The following is a 23,409-nucleotide window of genomic DNA, read 5'->3' as shown; positions in this document are numbered from 1 at the left end:
AGGAGTGCTGCTACGCTGATATCCTTCAGAGTAGCATTCTGAGAGATCCCCTGGTTCACAATATATTGTTCAGTTCCCTACATTCGAAGTCAGCATTTGGCAAGACAGCTTGTATGCTTAAGACTTTAATTGATTACTTGCCAATATAGCCATTGATTGGTATCCCTCCTGTCTGCCATATCATCAACCTATCCATTTCTGTATTGCTTGGTACACTGGTTATATGCCTCACTGTTTCCAGCAGGTGGAGCTTGAGCACAAACTTGTATATCAGGCTACGCTAGAATCTCCATCTCCCTAGCAACTCAGTCTCCATTAGCAGGTGGTAAGACTAATTCGGCTCCCCTCTTAGTACTGTTGGAACTTTGTTTTGGACTCCTGGGTTCCCCTTTTGTGTCGGATAGAGCTTGGACGGGTCCTGTTTAGGGATCCAACCGACCTCGGGGGGGGTGTTAAACTCGGCGAGTCTCATGCTGGGTCTCTCCCCCTCCACCTCTCCATATTTTTGTAAAGGTGCCTCAGCCGGCTGCCTGGCCCCCTGGTTGGTCAGCCCTCCAGCTTTGAGAGCCGTGGAGTCTGTTCTGTAAAAAAAAAAAAAAAAAAGACAAAATTCTGAGGTGTACCGGTCTAAAGGGCTCATTTCCCTTTAAAACTGCCTTTTTACTGTATTTTCTCATCCAACCGGCACTTTTCTTTCAGCTGGTGCAGTTTTCAGCACAATGAGTACTTTAAAAGGAAAACATGCTTATTGTGCTCCAGACATGAGGTACTCGCAGCCAACCTGTGCAAGCATTATGCAGGCTGGAGCAGTGGGGTAGCCTCGTCGGCAGCGGATGCCAGCGGCCAGGGCACCCCGCCGCATGTACCTCACGAGTCGATTTCGGATCACGGGGAAGCCCGGGCTTCCCCTGACGCCCACACGGAGGGTTCCCCAGTCGCTGACGGTCAGGGAGAAAAGGATTCCCTTGCCACCGGCCCAGCTGGGGATTCCCTTTTCGCATCGGTCGGTTCCTCGGCCTTGGTGTCAGGAAAGTCCCAGGCTTTTTAGACACGGCAGGCTGTAGGAGCTCCAAGTTTTGGCGGTTTCAGGTCCAATTTCGGCGGGAACCTCCTTCATTTCAGTTACCTCAGGTGACCTTCCCCCTGTTCTGGAAATACAAGGGCAAGGTAAGGCAGGGTCCCCTGCTGGGGCAGCGAGTCCCTTGGGGCCGCCGGGGGTCTTTTCCCCCTGAATTTATGTTAGCACTTTGAAAAGCTTATGTGCTAGCGGCTGGAGGTTCCGTGTCCACTCTGGGGGTCTTGGAGGGGGGGTTGCCCTTGACGTCTTTCCCGGTGTGGTCCCACACAGCAGTGGTTTTATCCCAGGACAAGCAGGCATGATATTCTCACATGTGGGTGACGTCATCTACGGAGCCCCGATGCGGACAGCATTTCAAGCAAACTTGATTGAAGATTCAAGCTTGCTGGCTGCACCACGCATGTGTGCCTCCTGCTCCACTAGAGGGCGCATCCCCTCCTCGTGGTCTCCAGTTCGATTTTTTTCCGCTGTGCTAAGAAGACACGTTTTTCTTAGCGCTGCCCTAGTGCCTTCTTGCACCGCGATTTATTATTATTTTCTTTTGCTTTTTCTTTGTAAAAGTCGCTGTGCATAACAAAAAGTTTCTTTTTTCCTGCTCAGAGCGCTTTTCGTGCCTTTTTCTTGCGATCCAGAGGCTCCCGGATCGCCGCGACAGCGAGGCCTGATTGGCCGCGGCCGCCTGGATGTCCCGGCCCATTACAGGCTTTAAAAAGTGCACCGGGTGCGAGCGTCTTCTATCTCTCACAGACCTGCATCGCTGGTGCATCCTTTGCCTGTGGGCTGACCATCCAACAGAAACTTGCCCCCGGTGTGCAACTTTTCAACAGCGGGCGCTCCGCCGCCGCCGGGCCTGCATGGCAGAGCTATTTGCTACTGATCAACCCTCGGCCCCGGCCTCGATCTCGGCCTCGAGTACATTGGCCCCGCCTCGGGACTCGACCTCGAGCTCTCATAAGTCCTCTGCCCCGGGTAAGTCCCCTCTTCCTTCCTCAGGTTCCACATCGTCAAAGAAGCCAACCTCGGGGACAACGGCTGGACAGAGTGGAAACTCCTTGCCCACGGCCCCGGCGAAAACCCCGAAGACCTCGGGACGTGCCTCCACCCCTCAGGAATGCTCCGAAGCGAGATCGCCCCCGGTGGAGAGCACAGCGGCCTCGGACAAGCCATCGATGCTGTCCGTGCCAGTATTCCAGGAACTGCTCCGAGCGATGATCACTACGGAGCTATCCGCTGCCTTGGCTCACCTTCAACCGGCCTCAGCCTCAACCTCGCACGCGCCGGACCAGCCTGAGCAACGCACCGAGACCCCCCGAGGAAAACCGCGCCGTTCTCGTCGCCTCTCCTCCTCATCGGATTCCTCTCTGAGGCATTCGAGGTATTCGAGGCATTCGAAATGAAAATCGAGACCCCTCTCTAAGAAAGCCCGGAGTTCCCCTCCGACTTGAGGGCGTACCCCCTCGTCTCGATCGGGGGAGCCGCTAAGGGTCACCGAGCTGTCTCTCACCAACCCACAGCTCCTATTGACTCCCCCTCGGTCCGGGGCTCCGGCCCGAGGCCCTAGGCTTTCGCCGAGGGAGTCCGGGGAGGGATCCCCGACCAGGCACCGGTCGGTACCCAGAACCCCGGCGTCGTCCCCGAGGGGCTCCTCGAGGCGACGCAGGTCCTCGACCCCGGAGCGCTTCCACAGCGCGTCTCCGGTATCGGACCGAGGGTCCGAGCGAGAGCCCCACTATTCAAGGGAGGCTTCTCCTTCCTTCTCGGCCAAACGGAGGTCTCTGTCACCGTCCCCGCAAGGGGCCACGGGACCCCATAGACCATCCTTCACGAGGTTCGTCCAGGACATGGGACGTGCCCTTGACTTGGACTTACAATCTGACTCAAAGTACTCCAAGGAATACCTGGCAGAGCTGGACATGCCTTCCCCGCCCCAAGAGTCCCTCCAACTACCACTGAACCCGGTACTCGGGCAGACCCTTATCAGGAACCTCGAAACTCCTTACATGGTGACGGCGGTCCCATCTAAAATGGAGTCTAAGTACCGGACGGTACCTCACCCGGGGTTTGAGCAACCACAGCTGTCCCACCAATCCCTGCTGGTGGAATCATCTCTGAAAAAAGCTCACCCCTCAAGGGTGTCCGCGGCGGTCCCCCCTGGACGCGAAGGCCGGACACTGGACAAATTCGGCCGCCGGTTGTATCAGAACTCTATGATGACCGCCAGAGTCCTGAACTACACCTTCACTTTTTCCTCCTACCTGAAGCACCTCATTGGGCGGCTTGCCTCCTTCTCGGAGAGCTTACCCACCCCTCGCCAGACAGAATTCAGCCTCCTCCTCGAGGACTTTTCCAACCTCAGACTGCACTTGTTCCACGCCGCTTATGACGGCTTCGAGCTATCTTCCAGGGTCGCAGCCTTCGTGGTGGCCATGCGCCGGCTGGCATGGCTACGACTTGTCGATATGGACCCCAACCTGCAAGATCGACTAGCCAACCTCCCTTGCGTCGTGAAGGAACTTTTTGACGACACCATCGAGGCAGCTACAAAACGATTGTCAGAGCACGAACGTTCCTTCGCGTCTCTGGTACGGCAAAAACTTAAACCACAGGCCTCTCGCCCTTTCCGGGAATTGCCTCGCCGCTACCCCCAGAAATCTACCTCGGCCTTTTCCAGACCACCGCCGAGACGCCCCCAGGCTCACCCTAGGGCTCCACCAAAGTCACAGCCCACGGCGTCGGCGAAGCCATCTCCGTCCTTTTGACGGGGGCGGGCCCCCTCCCCATCGGGGGCCGCCTTCAAGCCTACTACCCTCGCTGGAAAGCCATCACGTCGGACTCATGGGTCCTTGGCGTGATCTCATCAGGGTACTCACTCAACTTTCGAGAGGTACCCCCCGACAGCCCACCGAGTGCGTGCCCTCCCAATCGAGCGCAGTTGCCCCTCCTCCTCTCCGAGGCACAGGACCTCCTCCGCCTGTGGGCGGTGGAACCGGTCCCCCAAAATCAAAGGGGCCAAGGGTTTTACTCCCGTTACTTCCTGGTACCGAAGAAGACGGGAGACCTGCGCCCGATCCTAGACTTAAGGCGCCTGAACAAGTTCCTGGTACGGGAAAAGTTCCGGATGATTTCACTTCCGATACTCTACCCCTTGATCAGCGAGGGCGATTGGCTCTGCTCCCTCGACCTGAAGGAGGCCTACACCCATGTTCCGGTGCACCCTGCTTACCGCAAGTTCCTGCGTTTTCAGGTGGGAGACCTCCACCTGGAATATCGGGTCCTCCCCTTCGGCCTGGCCTCGTCCCCCCGAGTCTTCACGAAGTGCCTCGTAGTGGTCGCGGCCGCCTTGCGCTCCCAAGGTCTGCAGGTATTCCCCTACCTGGACGATTGGTTGATCAAAGACTCGACCAGGGAGGGGGCTATCTCAGCGACCCAACAGACTATTACTTCTCTTCAGTGCCTGGGGTTCGAGATAAACTTCCCAAAATCCCAGCTATGCCCCTCTCAGTCCTTACAATTCATCGGGGCCATGCTGGACACGGTCCGCCTTCGCTCCTTCCTCCCTCCTCAGCATCGGGAGTCATTGGTAAACCTGAGCCGACAAGTCTCGAGATCGAACTCGGTCTCGGCACGACAAATGATGACGCTCCTCGGCCACATGGCCTCCACAGTCCACGTTACCCCGCTTGCTCGCCTTCATCTACGGTTGCCACAGTGGACTTTGGCATCACAATGTCGACAGGATCGGGACCCGATCAATCGCCACGTGACAGTGACTCCTTCCTTGCAAAGATCACTCCGTTGGTGGGCCGACTCTTCGAATCTTTCCAAGGGTTTGCTCTTTCTCGCCCCTCCATACCACAAGGTCCTAACCACGGACTCGTCGGAGTACGCTTGGGGGGCTCATGTGGACGGTCTCCGCACTCAAGGTCTGTGGTCCGCAGAGGACCGTTGCTGCCACATCAACGTGTTGGAACTCCGGGCCATCTACCTCGCCGCGGTGGCCTTCCAACATCTGCTTCACGACCGGGTGGTTCTCATCCGTATGGACAACCAGGTGGCGATGTACTACGTAAACAAGCAAGGAGGGACGGGGTCTTGGTCCCTCTGCCAAGAAGCTCTACGGCTCTGGGAATGGGCGGTCTCTAAAAACATCTCCCTTCGAGCGATTTACATCCAAGGAGAACAAAACTGCCTGGTGGACAGGCTCAGCCGCCTCCTCCAGCCACACGAATGGTCCCTGCATGCCCAGGTGCTGCGACAGGTGTTCAACACGTGGGGGACCCCACAGATAGATCTGTTCGCCTCCCCCGACAATCAAAAACTGCCTCTCTTCTGCTTGAGGATATACTCCCCGGACCGTCTCGAGACGGATGCCTTCCTCCTAGACTGGGAGGGGAAGTTTCTCTATGCGTTCCCGCCACTTCCTCTGATTCTGAGGACGCTGGTCCATCTGAAGTCGGTAAGGGCCACCCTGATCCTCATCGCCCCTCGATGGCCTCGCCAGCCCTGGTTTTCCCTACTACTTCAACTCAGTGCCAGGGAACCTCTACTTCTGCCTGTCTTTCCCTCTCTGCTATCACAGAGTCGGGGCTCACTGTTACATCCCAATCTTCAGACTCTTCACCTGACTGCTTGGTTTCTTTCCCCCTGAATCCCTTCCCCGTATCTCAATCGGTCAGGGAAGTGTTGGAGGCTTCTCGGAAAGTCTCGACTAGACTCGGCTATTCTCAGAAGTGGACTAAATTCTCGACCTGGTGTTCATCTCACAGCCAGGACCCGGTGTCGGTCCCAGTGTCCTTGGTCCTAGAGTACTTGCTTCATTTATCTCACTCGGGCCTAAAGACCAATTCCATTTGAGTGCACCTTAGTGCGATTGCTGCCTTTCACCAGCCCCTGGAAGGAAAGGCTCTCTCACTCCATCCCCTGGTCTCTCGTTTTATGAAAGGTCTCTTGAATGTTCATCCACCACTCAAACCACCTCCAGTGGTTTGGGATCTCAATGTGGTTCTGGCTCAACTGATGAAACCCCCCTTTGAGCCCATGGATAAATGTCGCCTTAAATTTCTCACTTGGAAAGTGATCTTCCTACTCGCACTCACGTCTGCCCGAAGAGTTAGTGAGCTGCAGGCTCTGGTAGCGGACCCACCTTTCACTGTATTCCATCACGACAAGGTGGTTCTCCGCACCCACCCTAAGTTCTTACCTAAAGTGGTGTCCGATTTCCATCTCAACCAGTCCATTGTTCTACCTGTGTTCTTCCCCAAGCCCCACTCTCATCCCGGAGAAGTGGCGCTTCATACTCTCGACTGCAAGCGGGCGTTGGCCTTCTACCTCCAACGCACCCAGTCTCATCGGACGGCCCCCCAATTGTTTTTGTCCTTCGACCCTAACAGGTTGGGGCGCCCAGTTTCCAAGCGCACCCTGTCCAACTGGTTGGATGCTTGTATTTCTTTCTGCTATGCTCAGGCTGGTCTCGCGCTGCATGGTCAAGTGACGGGACATAAGGTCCGAGCGATGGCAGCCTCAATAGCTTTCCTCAGGTCCACGCCCATCGAGGATATCTGCAAGGCTGCCACGTGGTCTTCGGTTCATACGTTCACCTCACACTACTGCCTGGACACACTGTCCAGAAGTGATGGCCGGTTTGGCCAATCGGTCTTACGTAATCTATTTGCTTGAATTGCCAACCTCCCGCCATCCCGTGTCAGTTAGTTGAGAATATCATGCCTGCATGTCCTGGGATAAAGCACAGTTACTTACCGTAACAGGTGTTATCCAGGGACAGCAGGCATATATTCTCACAACCCGCCCACCTCCCCGGGGTTGGCTTCTTTGCTGGATATGTGAACTGGAGACCACGAGGAGGGGATGCGCCCTCTAATAGAGCAGGAGGCACACATGCGTGGTGCAGCCAGCAAGCTTGAATCTTCAATCAAGTTTGCTTGAAATGCTGTCCGCATCGGGGCTCCGTAGATGACGTCACCCACATGTGAGAATATATGCCTGCTGTCCCTGGATAACACCTGTTACGGTAAGTAACTGTGCTTTAGCCCCCCCCCCCCCCCCCTTCTACTCCTCTCTCATCCAAAAGCCCGAGGATCTCTTGGGATGAGGATTTTTGCCCAGAGGAGCAAGATGTTATTGATGAGGACCTGGACCCTTAGGGAAATTTCCAGGATCCTCTTGCGGGGGGGGGGGGGGGGGGGGGGGGGGTTTGAATTCCACTAGCGAGGGATTCGAGCACCCCCCTGCTGGCGATGATGTGTCTGTGGTGTGCATTTTTCAGCAGGAAGAGCTTCATGAGTTAATTCTTCTGGTCTCCTTGGTTTTGCACTTTGAGAACACCGTGTCGGAGCCCCTGCGTACGGTGGACCTCTTGCTTAAGGGGATCCGCTCTTTTTCTATGCATCAGGATATTTGGGATATTATGCTCACACAGTGGCAGGTGCCAGAAGCTCCCTTTCATTATCCCAGGACAAGCAGGCAGGTATTCTCACAAGTGGGTGACGTGATCCAGCGGAGCCCGGATACGGACGTCTCACAAGCAGTCTTGCTTGAAGAAACTCGAAGTTTTGAGTCGCCCGCATCGCGCATGTGCAAGTGCCTTCCCGCCCAGCGCAGGGTGCGTCTCCTCAGTTCTTACTTTTCCGCGGAGCCGAGAAGTCCGTCTTCGACTCTGCGTGTAGTATTTTCACTTGTGCCTTCTAAAGTCCGCGGTTTGGGGTTCTTTTTCTCTTAATCGCTGATTTTTGTCGTGCTTTTCTTGTTTAAAAAAAAAAAAAAATTTCTTCCATCCGTTTGACCGGGCAGGCCACGTGACTGCAGCCCCATGGTTTCGATCTTGTGGCGGAGTTTTTCCGCCCTATGTCCCGACCTACCGGTTTTAAAAAGTGTTCCAAGTGCCAGCGCGCGATTTCACTGACGGACCCTCATCGACGCTGTCTTCGGTGTCTCGGGCCTCAATACCTCCCGAAATCGTGCCGGCCTTGCTCAACACTTACAGCCCGTGCTTTCAAGGGTTGCATCTTGTGGGAGCAGCTATACAGCATGGAGTCTTTGATGGAGCTTTCATCATCGAAGGGTGCTTCACCATCGGCCTCTCCCGAGGCTCTCCAGGCTTCCACATCTTCTGCTCCGAGCCTCATCAAACCGGCCTCGTTTGTACCGGCTCTGTCTTCGACGCAGGCTGCGGTGCCTTCCTCTGTCTCTTCAGGTCAGCTAGCGCAGCAACCCATTCCCCCGGTAGTGCTTAAAGTGCCCAAGGCTTCTAAGTCCAAGCACTCTCACACTGCCTCGAAGGAGCACGAAGCCCGTGCAAGTAGTCCCGTTGGTGACGCGGATCCATCCTTGCCGGCTTCGTTCCAGACCTTACTTGAGAAGCAATTCATTCAGCTCTTTACCACAATGGGGCCAAAGCTTCTCTCTCAAATCCAGCCTGGGCACGCGGAGGTCTCCCGCAAGGTCGAGCCGCCTCCGGTGCCTCAGCTGTACGCACACTCTCTACAGGGAGCAGAATCTCTGCGAGTGTCTGGTCTGGCATCGATGCATGCATCGCAAGGAGGAGAGTCTTTGCCCATGCCTCCATTGGAACCGATTCACTCGATGCAAGGAGTAGAATCTTTGCGAGTGCCTCCATTGGAACTTATCCACTCGATGCAAGGGCTTGAGTCTTTGCGAGTGCCTTGTGATTCTTCCAGTCAACCACCTCTGTTTCGATCCACCCCTTCCAGTCCCATCCACTCTCTGGGGGCCTCAGCGAAGACACATTCGCCTCGTTTGTCAAGGCCTGCTTCGAGGCACAGCTCGCATCATCGATCGAGGCATTCGTCGAAGCACTCATCCAGGCATGCCTCGCCTCATCAGAAGCATCCTTTTCTTCAGTATTCTCCACCGGCTACTTCACCTCCTCCACTACCGGATCTCGAGGACACGGTGGGGTCTTTTTCTCCATTTAGATCCCCGTCCTCATTAGATCAAGAGGCCTCGACATCCTCGAGTCCCTCTCGAGGCACTGCTTTGGCTGACCAGCTGTCTTGTTCTTCTTTTCTCCATCAGATGGCAGCTGATTTGGACATTCAACTGGACACTGGGTCCAAATTTTCGAAGGAGTATCTCGAGACCATGCATCTCCCTCAACCTCCTGCTGAATCCCTCAAGCTTCCTCTTCATAAGCTACTGGATCAGACCTTTGTCTACTGTCTGGAGACCCCCTATTCCATCCCCGCTGTTCTGGGAAAATTGGATTCCAGATACCACACGGTTCATCATAAGGGGTTCGACGGTGCCCAGCTATCCCATCAATCCCTTTTGGTGGAATCTTCATTGAAGCAATCTCACCCCTCCCAGGTATATGCCACTGTTTCACCTGGCAGGGAGGGCGAGACGATGGACAGGTTTGGCAGGCGCATTTACCAGAACTCTATGATGACGTCCAGAGTTCTCAATTATAATTTTCATTTTATTACCTATTTTGAATTTTTCCTGTCTGTCCTTCCCAAATTCATGCCCTACTTGGATTCTCGAGCACATTTTGAATACCAGGAAGTCCTGGCTTCTTTGTCCCAACTCCGGTTGCAACTGATGCAGTCCTCATATGATGCCTTTGAGTTGTCTGCTCGGGCTACTGCTTGCTCGGTAGCCATGCGATGCTGGACCATCGACATGGACCCCAATCTGCAGTACAGGCTGGCTAATGTCCCATGCGCTGGTACTGATCTCTTCGATGAGTCCATTGAGGCGGCAACCAAGAAGCTTTCGGACCACGAGAAGTCTTTCCAATCTATTCTCTGTTCGAAGCCCAAGCCAGCTCCTCCTCGTCCTTCACGCCCATCTTTGATTTACCAGCGGCGTTTTCCACCTAAACAGGTAAAAGAATCCTTGCTGAGAAATTCAGGCATTTAAACTAGAAGATGGGGGGGTGGCATATGTATGCAGGACACTTAGTGGCCATCCCAAGCAAAAGACAAGATCTGACAGTAGTAAAGATAGCAGTATAAACAATAATATTAGTAATACAGTTCTTAGCAAGGCAACAGGAAATGAGACTAAATAAACTACACAAAAAATATAATTGCTCCCCCCCCCCTTGCTCCACCTCACCAAAATTTTGTAGAAGTTCCTAAGCTGTAAGCCTTGCCACCAATACAGGCAAGGTATATAGGGCTCCTTTTATAAAGGGACGCTAAGCATTTTAGCACACGCACCGGATTAGCGCACGCTAGCTGAAAATCTACCGCCTGCTCAAAAGGAGGTGGTAGCGGCTAGCACGCACTATTCCGCGTGTTAAGGCCCTAATGCGCCTTCGTAAAAGGAGCCCATAGTTTTGAGAGCCAGTGGAGTCTGTTCTAGCAAAAAAAACAACCCCTGAGGCAGTGCTGGTCTAAAGTGAGCTTTCCCTTGTCTGTTGTATTTTTTGTATTAACCGGCACTTTGTTTCTAGCTAGGTGCTCTTCCCTTTGGTCTGGCCACGGCTCTGCAGTTAGTAAATTGGTTTCAATAATGAACTTTAACAAGTTCATAATTGAAAAAATAAAATTTAATTGGGAGATAGACACCTATCATAGGCACAATTCTAAAAACGCCTAGCAGCACCTGACACCAAAGTAGGTGTGTTTAGGGGTGGAGAAAGACTTAGGCACCACTAGGCTCAATTCTCTAAAGGATATACCGGTAGGTGCGTAATAATGTAGACCTTTTAAAACCCTGGTGTACATTACAGGCGCCTAAGGTTTAAGTTAAGCACCACCAAGTGTGATTCTGTAATGAGCGCCTATATATGATTGACATGCAGTAGACGCCAGTTTTTTTGTTGTTTTTTTAGAGGCACCAATTACAGGATCTTGCCCTGAGGGTCTTAAATCTGTATTTGGATGGCAGCCAATACAACACATTCAGAGGGAATGTGTCCTTTAGGCAGGGTTTGAAAACGACTTATACCTGCTACAGTCCTGTTTTTACCCAAAAGTGTAGCTACTTCTGGCAGGGCGCTGTTTTTATAAGTTAAGGATGATGAGATCTTTAGTTCCTCTTCTTGACTCCAATTCCCTCAATATTCTAATTCATTCTCTTATAATATCCAAAATTGACTACTGCAATTCACTATATAAAGGATTATACCAAAAGGATATCAGATGTCTCCAACTTATACAAAATACAGCAATAAAAATGATCACAAACTTTAAAAAAAATTTGATCATGTCAATCCTGTGCTAAAGAATGCCCACTGGTTACCCATTCATTATCGGATCATTTATAAAATCGCCATTTTTACTTTCAAGACCCGACAGACCAATACTCCAGCATTTATAGATAGAATTCTTATCCCATACGATCCCCCCAGAACTCTTAAAGTCCCTTCACTAAAAAATTGGCACTCGCCGCACATACATTTTTTTGGTAACGCCACCTTCAATGTGGAACTCACTTCCTTTATACTTAAGAGCAAAACAAAGTCTGGATAAATTTAAGAGTAGCTTAAAATGTTTTCTTTTTAAAGATGCCTACGATTGATTTATCCCATGCCTTTTTAAAATTTATCTTCACTTTTTAAAATTTAAAGATTTCCCAATCCTTCCCTTTTGTTTTTATCCTCTTTTTATTTTTATTTTTTTAAGAATTGCAATTTTTCCTCTTCTAACCTTTTTGTTATTCCCTTCTCCCCCCAAGTTAGTCTGTCTTGTACGTTTTTTTTGTTTATTTTAGATTTTAATGTACAACCCTTTGAAATTTTATGTTAAGCATTTAATCAAATTTAATAAACTAAAACTAAACTATAACTCTAAAGCACTGCACTCGCCTGCTTTTTTTTTCCCCAACACCTGCCTTTAGTTGTAGAAGGTAAAGGTATAATTGTGATACTTTCATTCTTACCAAATATCAAGTGAAAGTTGCCTTTTGGCATTTTTGTTCTCTCTAAGGTTCAGCTTTCTTCAGTGAATGTTCCTTCAAGCTTACCATCTGGGACTGCAGGACTTGAGGCAGATCTTTCACACCTTTCCATTAATTCAAACCCTTCCTCTGTTGCTAATGTTCTCAGCACAGGTGAGTAGTGTGTGCACTGTAAACAAATGCAGAATTTGCAGTACATTGATAATATGCAGAAAGAAATAACTACTGTTACAAAAGGACAAAGGGCTCCTTTTACCAAGGTGTGCTAGCGTTTTTAGCATGTGCTGAAGATTAGCGCACGCAAACCCTGCACTAAATGGAAAATACTAATGCAGGCTCTATGGAGGCGTTAGCGTCTAGCGCGCACAGCATTGTAACGCGCGCTAAAATCGCTAGTGCACCTTAGTAATAGGAGCCCAAAGTTTTAGCAGTGCTCGTTGGTAAAAGAAAAACGGATAATTGTGAATTTTTTTATTTTATGACCTGAATTTTTGAGGAGTGGTTTTGTTGGTTTTTGTTTTTATTTTTATTGAAAGCTGGAATTTCTCAGTTTTTTTTTATAATTTTTATTTTTATTAAGTGGTAGGGATCAGTGGTTCACTAGTTATAGCAAGGGTCTGCCATGTATTTTTCTGTCTGTATGTAATTGCTTCTTCCAATGCAAGCAGAATACGGTTCCTTATGGATGGGTTGTGTACCCCAACCTAAGAGTTGAATTGAAGACATCAATCATTGTTTTCAGCTCTGCTTCCTCGTCTCCCTCGGCAGTGCCCTCTCTCTTCAGTTTCTTCAGCTAAGTGAGTTGAGAAGGTGTCTTTTCCTCTGCTCTACACTAGATTTGTTATTGTTGGGTATAAATCGGAACTTTTTCAAGGCTTCTCTGTGCTAAGAGATTCCCAGTAGTCCAGGGACAGCTCTGTCTGGAACAAGGGTCAGACACTTAAGAGCACTTGCCTGGCCAGCTTGCTCTAACACTGGAGCTCGAGAATGGGTTCCATGGGAGTGATGCTCACCCCTGAGGTCAGGTGCTAAAGCGCGGGCTGATGAGACCTCATGACTGGCTGGAAGACTTGAGGGAGTTCGGCTGCATCCCTCCCCCAAGAATCATGTGGGGGCGTGAGGGGTTTCAGGTTTTGGTACCTGACTAAAAGGCAGCCCAAAAAGACAACCCATTGGAGCCACCTTGATTTGTCTGAGGCAGAAATTCCTTCTCCATTTCCAGCTGCAATGAGAAGCTGATGCAGGCATAGAATATGGCAGGTCTGTGAGTTCAGCTCAATATGTCTATGGGAAAATCGGGTGGGTCAGAAATTGTCAAAATAAGATTTTCTGGGGCTATCCCAAGTGTCCCCACCTCTAAAATCCTATTTTCAGCATTTTTGAACTTTTACTTTTGCTCCCACGACTTTTTTAGCACCAAAATGCTGTCACAGCAGCCATTTTGGATTTCCTGATGTTAGTTTAAAAGCCTCTTATCTGTCTCCAAAACATTTTGATTTTGGTTTAAATTGATTTGTAATGGATTCCTCAGGTGGTTTTACCCCTATATGATGCTACCTTTGCACTGGATGGGTGCCTGAGGAGCGTTCGGGTACTGTGTGCTGCAGGGCGCTCAATGTGGGGGCAGAAAGCACGAGAGCTGGTTTCAAAACACTGGTCTCAAATCACTGATCTCAAAACACTGTTAGCGCCCCTAAACCGTGACTACATGTCGCCAGCGAAGCATTACTGAGTGGAAGTGCCTGACCCTGAGAGGAGGCGAATTTCAGATCAGCAGAGGTCTCCGGAGGATCCTGGCCTGTCTTTGACCCCAATTTTATGACCCTGATGTATGCAGCCTACCAAACATTTAAACAAATATCTGCAGGGTGTCAGGGAGGTGCACAGAGAGGGTTAGCCATAGGCAGAGGAATGCTTTTTTTGTTTGGGGAGTCCAAAAGCAATGCCCCTGAACCCAATCCTTAATAATACAGATTTGGGACAAACCGGGAATGGATCTCATGGCCAAGAATGCGAAAGCAGCCCACTTCTAAAGTCGCAGAGTCGAGCGGGGAAGCACAGGGCTTTTCTATGTATTTTCTCCGTGGGCCATGTTGGGTTGGATCATCCGCAGAATAGCATCCCATCGGGGTCTGGCGATCCTGGTGGTTCAGGACTCGGCCCCGAAGACCTTGGTATATGGATCTGGTGTGTCTGCAGAAGGCAGTTCCCTGAAACTGCCTGTTCATCCAGGGCTCCTCAAGTCAAGGCCCAGTTCTGATGGAGAAGTTGGAATGCGTTGGTCTTAAGACATGGCTTTTGAGTGCACAGCTTTGATTCAGAAGAGCTTTTCAGAGGTTAGGGTTGTGACAGTTGTGGCTTAAGCTAAGACCTGGAAGACCTTTCAGTTATGGTGTGCCAAGGAGCAGGTAGAGCCAGAGAGTTCTCTTTCTGGTGATCCTTGCTTTCCTGCAAGCTGGTCTCGAAAAGGGTCTTGTGGTTTCATCCCTCAGTGCATTTAAGTAGTATCTTGTGCTTTTGAGCTCAGAGTGGCCTTCAGTTTCTGACTTCTCGCCCAGACGTCACTTGGTTTTTGAAGGGGGGCTCTCAGGCTGAGACCCCTATTGCACAGACTGTTCCTATCTTGGGACCTCAATGTGGCCTGTGCTCTGTATGAACCTATTTTGGAGACTTCCCTGCTAGACCTTATGGTCAAAACGGTGTTTTGGTGGCCATAATCCTAGTGAGAAGGATATCAGAATTGCAGGCCCTCTCCTGCAGGCAGCCATTTCTCCGTTTCAAGGAGTTGGGTGTTTCTCTATGCACAGTTCCTACCTTCCTTTCTTCCAAAGGTGGTTTCCGCCTTCCATGTTAAACTTCATCTGCTTGCTGTTCAGCCAAACAGGACAAACTTTTGCGCAAGCTAGATGTGCGCAAGGCTCTGCTCATCTACCTGGAGAGGACTATTATTCCAGGCTTTCTGACCATCTTTTTGTGCTGACAAGTCATAGAAACATACAAACATAGAAATAGACGGCAGATAAGGGCCACGGCCAATCTAGTCTGCCCACCCCAATGACCCTCCCCTACCTTTCTCTGTGAATAGATCCCACGTGTCTATCCCATTTGGCCTTAAAATCAGGCACACTGCTGGCCTCAATAACATAGAAACATAGAAAGATGACGGCAGAAAAGGGCCATAGCCCATCAAGTCTGCCCACTCTATTGACCCACCCCATTAAGTCTGAATGCTAATGACCTAGTTCCTTAACTCGACCCTCGTAGGGATCCCACGTGGATGTCCCATTTATTCTTAAAGTCGAGCACGCTGGTGGCCTTGATCACCTGTACCGGAAGTCTGTTCCAGTGATCTACCACCCTTTCTGTGAAGAAATACTTCCTGGTGTCACCACTAAATTTCCCTCCTCTGAGTTTGAGCGGGTGCCCCCTTGTGACCGAGGGTCCCTTGGGAAAGAATATATCGTTTTCCACCTCGACACGACCCGTGACGTACTTAAATGTCTCAATCATGTCACCCCTTTCCCTGCGCTCCTCTAGGGTATAGAGCTGCAGTTTGCCCAGTCTTTCTTCGTATGAGAGATTCTTGAGCCCCAAGACCATCCTAGTGGCCATCCTCTGGACCGACTCAGCTCGAAGCACATCTTTCCGGTAATGTGGCCTCCAGAATTGCACACAGTATTCCAGATGGGGTCTCACCATGGTTCTATATAGTGGCATTATGACTTCAGGTTTACGGCTGACGAAGCTTCTATTGATACATCCCATCATTTGCCTTGCCTTTGATGAGGCCTTCTCTACTTGTTTGGCAGCCTTCATGTCTGCACTGATGATTACCCCCAAGTCCCGTTCCTCTGAGGTCCTAGCTAGCGTTTCTCCATTCAAGGAGTATGTTCTGCATGGATTTCCTCTGCCGAGATGCATGACCTTACATTTTTTAGCGTTGAAGCCTAGCTGCCATGTCGAGGACCAGTTTTCTAACGTGATCAGATCTTGTGTCATACTATCCTGTAGGTTGCTTTCACTTACTATGTTACACAGTTTGGCATCATTGGCGAACAGTGCTACTTTACCCTGAAGCCCCCGGGTCAAGTCCCCTATGAATATGTTGAAAAGGGATGGTCCCAGGACTGAGCCCTGCGGCACTCCACTAGTCACCTCCGATGTCTCAGAGAGGGTGCCGTTGACCACCACCCTCTGAAGTCTTCCACTCAGCCAATCACTGACCCATGCAGTTAGTTTCTCACCCAAACCCATTGATTTCATCTTGTTTAGTAGTCTACGGTGTGGGACACTGTCGAAAGCTTTACTGAAATCCAAGTACACTATGTCCAGAGACTCTCCCAAGTCTAGCTTTCCTGTCACCCAATCGAAGAAGCTTATAAGATTGGATTGGCACGACCTGCCTCTGGTGAATCCATGTTGACAGGGATCCCTTAGATTCCCTTCATCCATTATCGTGTCTAATTTACCTTTAAGTAGAGTTTCCATGAGTTTGCACACTATTGATGTGAGACTCACCGGTCTGTAATTCGCAGCCTCTGCTCTGCAACCCTTTTTGTGCAGAGGAACGACGTTAGCTGTTTTCCAGTCCAGGGGGACTCTCCCCGTACTTAGGGAGAGATTGAAGAGCATGGCTAACGGTTCCGCCAGAACATCGCACAGTTCTCTGAGCACTCTTGGGTGCAAATTGTCCGGTCCCATGGCTTTGTTCACCTTTTTTTTTTTATTGTTTAAGTTTTTTATTGAATTTTTTTTCCATTTAACAACAAGTGTCATAAATTTTCATACAATTATCTTAACAATACACTTGATATTTTTATAATATATTTTATATATAACATTTCTTGTCTTATTTTTCTTATGGTTTTATATATCATATAATTGTAATTATTTTTCTTATAAAGTTATACAATATATATATTGTAATGATTTTATCAATTATTATTTAAGTATGAACCTTTTCCCCCTCCCTTTATTACGTTATTTTCATGTAAGAATATCATCTATTATAATATTTTATTTATAATGTATGATAAAGAGAATAATTCCCTCCCCTTAACCCCTCCCCCCCTCCTTCTTTATACAAAATAAAAACGATGCAGGAACCGGAGGATCAGGAACCAACAGTAACAAAAGATCAAAGCCAGAACCAGGGACACCATCAAGAGTACCACTGCCTGCAGAAGATCAAGATATGATGGCAGAAATAAAACAGATAAAGGATATAGTACTGGAGATCAAAAAACAACTACAAAAAGCAATAGATGATTGTTGCTATATTAACAAAAAGAGTTGATCTAATTGACAACAAAATGACACACACTTAGAGGAAAGAACAGAGGAAGTACATACTGAGGTTATACAAAACAAACAAGCCTGGAAGGAAATGGAAATATTAAAGAAAGATCTGGAAGACTGTGTGAATAGAGAAAAAAGAAATAATTTAAGAATTATTGGGATGCCGGAAGGAGTGGAAAAAAATGATCCTATCAATTTCTTAGAACAATTCCTCCCAAAGATACTGCCTATAAAATCCAAGGTGCCTCTTGAAATAGAGAGGGCACACAGAATACCGGGACAGAAAACAACCACACAAAAAGGTCCAAGAACTTTTATTTTTAAACTACTAAGATATCAACATGTAGTTGAAATATGCCAGCTAGCTAAAGCAAATAAAAACCTAAGATGTCAAGATGCACGGATACATATTGTGCCAGACTTTGCTAGAGAAACTGCTCAAAAAAGAAAACAACTCCTTGATTTAAGACCTCAACTACGAGCACTAGGGGCAAGATATGGATTACTCTACCCAGCGGTGATGAAGGTAACATTAGGAAATAAAACACAAAATTTTAATGATTCTAAAAAACTAGCAGAATACCTTGAAACATTTGAACAACCAATGACATCTTAAAAAAAAACTTTGGGAATATTTTAAAGTATTTAATATAACAAGAAGACATTAATAACTTTTCACTTTGATTTATTATATACAAAATAATCTAAACATTAAAAAACTGTAAAAACCGTTTAGAATGCTAGAAATTTTTTTAAAAAAGCAAATAACAGGAAAATGGAACAACTTGAAAAGAATGCAAACATGTCAGTAACAGAATGTTGTGGAGGAAAAAAAAAAAAAAAAAAAGAACATTGATCTACCTGGAGAATTCAATATATATGCAGCTGAAGGGACGAGATGGAGGAGCTTTTTGAAAGATATCCTCTTGCAGCATGGATTATATGCTCACGGAGAGAAATGTAGAAAGGTGGAACACTAGAGATACTATGTTTGCTGAGTTGCTGAGTAGAGGAAGGGATCTGCGTGTCAACAGGAAGTACAAACAGTAGTGCAACCTGCGTGAAAACTTGTGGTCGATTGGGAAGTGTCTCATTAAAAAAAAAAACCAACAAAAATCCTGAATAGAAGGCTACCAACACATGAGTAAATTACAAACTGAATCTGCCCTGCTCCTATGAATATCCCGGAAGACCCAGACGCTAAGATGTGGAACATAATGACTACAATTATATTAGTAAAAGAAGCAGAAAGTTAATTCCCACCCAGTTGGAGGAGAACAGCTGAGCCCTTCCTTTATGTTTGCCATATTTGCAAACAAGCTTATAACCATTCCCAGCTGATACACTGAGCTAACTGTTATGCATTCTTGGCATGTTCCCTGACAAAGATAGTGAAGAACGTTAAGTTTATTATAGAAGTACTTTAAAAAAAAAAAAAAATAAAATTGTCTTCAAATGTTGTATTTCTTCTATATCTTTTTCTCATCTATTTTATTCTCATCCTTCTCATACTTTACACATATAATTTTGAAAGAAAGATATTGCATTTTATTGGATATTTATTTACCAATGACTTTCACTATATACTTAAACTGAATTTATTTATTTACTTAAAAATGGGTTAATAGATACTTTGACTAACCTGACAATTGATATATTGCAATTTTAGGAATCCAGAATAATAATAAATATGTAATAAACACTTTCTAGGCTTTTAAGTTTTTAGTAATGCCTTTAAGTTCTTAGGAACTAAGCTTTTAGTCAGGCTTGATTGAATTATATGAAACTCTGTTAAAATCCTGTAGATTAGAATCATTTCTTTGCTCTATTCTGTTTTTGAGTAATTTTTTGTAAAATAAAGAAAGGTAAGAATTATAAGGGGAAAAAAAAAAAATATATATATATATATATTTCTGAAAATGAATAAAAGAGAAAATAAATATAACAAATATTAGTATAAGGATATATTATACTATGTTATTAGCATGGAGTAATAAGTATAAAACTATAATTTATTTTTTAGCTTGTAATGGAGTAATGTTAAACCTGATCTATGTTGTGTTTCCAAGTGATCGTATACAAATGGGGTGGGAAGGGAGGGAATGGGAGGGTATTAAATTTTAAGGGTAGAGGTAAAATAGATAATTCCTCAAACTATCTTATTTATGGGAAAATGAAGTTCATAAAAAACATTGCAGATGGGATTGTTATAATACATATTACATTAAAATTAAATGGATCTTAAAATAATCTCTTTAAATGTTAATGGTCTAAATCACCCGATTAAAAGAAAAAAGGCATTATTATTTTTGAAAAGGCAAAACGCTGATATATGCTGCATACAAGAGACCCATTTATCAAATAATGAATCCATAAAGCTAAAAGGTGATTGGGTCAAGCAATGTTACTTTTCTGCAGCAATAGGAAAAAAAGCTGGAGTTGCAATATTAATAAATAAAAAATGTTCCGCTTCATTTAAGTTTAAGGCAGCTGATCCTTTAGGAAGATGGATATATATAGAAATGGACATGGGAAATACCACCATGACGCTTTTCAATATATATGCCCCTAATTCAAATCAAAATGAATTTTTTAAAACTCTGCAACAGTTGATTCTTCCACTGGCTACTTCAAATTTAATAGTGGCAGGAGATTTCAATGCTGTGATGGATCCATTGATAGATAAAAGCCTGAGAAGATTTATAAAATCATTAGATCTTGACAATTTGGTGCAATCTTGTGATTTAAAGGATATTTGGCGTATACTTCATTTTGATGGTCGGGAATTTTCGTTTTGTTCACAAGTCCATAATTCTTTTTCTAGAATAGATTATATTTTTGTTTCTAATCAATTAGTACATCAAGTCACACAGGCTGTCATTGATCCAATTGTATTATCTGATCATGGTGGAGTGTGGATTGAAATTAAAATAATAGATCAAAATATAAACAGACCTATATGGAAATTGAATAATACATTGCTTGCAGATAATGACTTTTGTACAAATCTTATAAAAAAAATAGAAGAATATTTTCAAATTAATGATACAGAAGAAATTTCCATAGAGACTTTATGGGATGCGTTTAAAGCATATATTAGAGGACAAATTATTTCTTATTCAGCAATGAAAATAAAAAAAGAAAAACAACAATTTATAGAATTAGAAAAATTAATAAAGTCTCTAGAATCAAAATTAATTGAAAAATGGGATTATTTGACACAACAAGAATTGTTAAAAGCTAAAGGTAAATATAATGAAATTTCTTCAAAAATCATTAGAAAAGATTTTTATCCCAGGACAAGCAGGCAGGTATTCTCACTAGTGGGTGATGTCATCCGACAGAGCCCCGATACGGACATCTTGCAAGCATGTCTTGCTTGAAGAAACTCAGAAGTTTCGAGATGCCCGCACCGCGCATGCGCCAGTGCCTTCCCGCCCGATGTACCGGGCGCGTCTCCTCAGTTCTTTTCTTTCCGCGGAGCTGAGAAGTTCTCTTCAATTCTGCGCTGACTGAAATTTCAGTATTTTGCCTTCTTTCCCCGCGTTTTATTGTTTTACTTACTTTCTTTGACTTTTATTTCTATTTAAAAAAAAAAAAAAAAAAAAGTTACAATTATTTCGTCCGGCGGTTCGGCCGGGCCGGCCTCATGGCTGCGACCTAGCTCCTTCGACCTAGCAACGTCACTTTTCCGGCCTATGTCCCGGCCTATCACCGGTTTTAAAAAGTGCAGCAAGTGCCAGCGTGCGATTTCGTTGACGGACCCACACCGGCGCTGTCTTCAGTGTCTTGGTCCAGAACACGTTCCGAAATCGTGCCGGCCTTGTTCCACGCTCACAGCGCGCTCTTTTAAACGGCGCTGCTTACTTTGGGAGTCCATGTTTAAGATGGAGTCTTCTAAGGAGCCATCTGCTTCGACCTCGACAGATGTTTCACCGGTCTGTTCGAAGCCTGCATCTGCGACTCATGCATCGAGCATCGTGAAGCCAGCATCGTTCATACCGGCTTCTGCATCGAGTTCAGCATCGGTTCCTGCTCCCGTCTCCTCGGTTCAGGTACCGCCTTCCACTGTTCCTCCCGTGGTCATAAAAGTGCCCAAAGCTACCAAGCAGAAGCACTCGACCACGAAGGAACGCGATGACCGTGCAGGAGGACCCCCTTTCGGTGCGGATCCCTCCATATCGGCATCGCTTAAATCCCTGCTCGAAGCTCAATTTGTTGAGCTCATGCGGACGATGGGACCGAGGCTTATCGCTAATATTCAGGGCGATACTACGGTCCCGGTCCCGGAGAGCGGTCCGCCCCCTCCTCCTCCTCCTCGTCGTTCGATTTCCCTGCTCGACGAGGGGGAGCGGCGGAGGGCGGCGGAACCCACTAGGCGGGCTTCCCTTTCTGACATGCCGCCTTTAGAGCCCATTACACCTCCACGTCACCAGGGTACTACATCGGCCCCTGATAATCGGAGTCCTGGGCATACTGCATCGCAGGAGGAGTTCTTTCGCACTCCATACCAGACTTGGGTGGCACTGCGTGAGTCGGCATCGTTGCCTCCCATGCGCTCCACTGCATCGAGTCCAATCCATTCCTTCGAGGCTTCAAGGGATCGATCGATGCATCGAAGATCACGTTCCCCATCCCGGCATCGGGAGGGGCATCGATCTCGACATTCTTCTAGACACTCCTCGCGTCATTCAGAGGTGTCTCCACAGAAGAAAATGCAGCGTATGGGATACTCATCCTCAGATTTATCCCAGCCAGAGGGACCGGAGTATGAAGAACCATCTACCTCATACTCTCCATGCCGCTCCCAGCTCTCCCTGGAACCGGAGGCTTCCACGTCTTCTAGTCCGTCTCGCCGGCCGGCCTTGGCGGACCAACTTTCCTTTTCATCCTTTCTCAGACAGATGGCGGATGACTTGGATGTGACCTTAGATACTGGGTCGAAGTACTCTAAGGAGTATCTGGACACCATGCATTTACCTCATCCTCCGGCGGAGACACTTCGGCTTCCCCTGCATAAGTTACTTGACCAGACTCTCATGCGGTGTTTGGAGACACCGTATTCCATACCTGCGGTACCTAGCAAGTTGGATGCTCGATACCGCATCGTGCACCACAAGGGGTTTGAGGGAGCTCAACTCTCTCATCAGTCCCTCCTAGTCGAGTCTTCCCTTAAACGTTCGCACCCCTCCCAAGTCTACGCTTCCGTGCCTCCTGGCAGGGAAGGGAGAACGATGGATAAGTTTGGTAGACGTATCTATCAAAATTCAATGATGGCGACTCGAGTGCTCAATTACAATTTTTTCTTCTCGTCCTATTTGGATTTTTTCTTGCCGGTACTCCGCAAGTTCACACCTTTCATCGATGCTGAGGCTCGGTTTGAGTTTGAGGAGGTGGTGGCGACCCTGTCCCAGTTGCGCCTCCAATTGATGCAATCCTCCTATGATGCTTTCGAGCTCTCGGCTCGTGCTGCGGCCTGCTCGGTCGCCATGCGTCGACTGGCTTGGCTTCGCACCATTGATATGGATCCGAATCTCCAAGACAGACTTGCAAATGTGCCTTGTGCGGGAGCGGATCTGTTCGATGAGTCTGTCGAGACTGTTACTAAAAAACTGTCAGACCACGAAAAATCTTTCCAGTCTATCATGAGGCCTAAGCCTAAACCACAACAGTCTCGTCCTTCTAGACCGCCTATAATCTACCAAAGGCGTTATCAACCGAGGCAGGCCCCTCCTGCGAGACAGCCTGCAAAGCGACAGCCGCCTCAGAAGACTCAGCAAAAGCCTCAGATGCCGGCTGCTCCCAAGGCTACTCAGCCTTTTTGACTCTCCTCCAGGGAGCATAACCGATCTCGTTCTGTCTACCCCATATTTTCCCATAGGGGGTCGCCTCCATCATTTTTGTCATCGATGGGAGGCGATCACCACGGACCTCTGGGTCCTCTCCATCGTAAGAGAGGGATACTCTCTTCATTTCCAACGGGTCCCCCCGGACCATCCTCCAAGAGAGTATCCTTCCAACTCCACACAGACCGCTCTTCTTCTCCAGGAAGCTCAGGCTTTGCTCCGGCTTCGGGCCGTCGAGCCGGTACCGGTGGATCAACAAAACCAGGGGTTTTACTCCCGGTACTTCCTGGTCCCGAAGAAGAC

At 47.6% G+C, this 23,409-nt stretch overlaps 1 protein-coding gene across 1 annotated transcript in view; it reads left to right on the top strand.

Annotated features, from left to right (window-relative positions):
• GORASP2 (golgi reassembly stacking protein 2) overlaps nucleotides 1-23,409 on the top strand; it is a 72,762-nt gene that overhangs the window by 16,053 nt on the left and 33,300 nt on the right. Inside the window, exon 7 of the mRNA XM_033944738.1 lies at nucleotides 11,992-12,115. Within this exon, the coding sequence (XP_033800629.1) occupies nucleotides 11,992-12,115 (124 nt within the window). The remainder of the gene's footprint in view (nucleotides 1-11,991; nucleotides 12,116-23,409) is intronic.

This window comes from Geotrypetes seraphini, chromosome 5, assembly GCF_902459505.1.
Source record: "Geotrypetes seraphini chromosome 5, aGeoSer1.1, whole genome shotgun sequence".
In the NCBI taxonomy this organism is placed as follows: Eukaryota; Metazoa; Chordata; class Amphibia; order Gymnophiona; family Dermophiidae; genus Geotrypetes; species Geotrypetes seraphini.
Note: the sequence above shows the minus strand (reverse complement) of the source record. Positions and strands in the feature narration are given on the sequence as shown.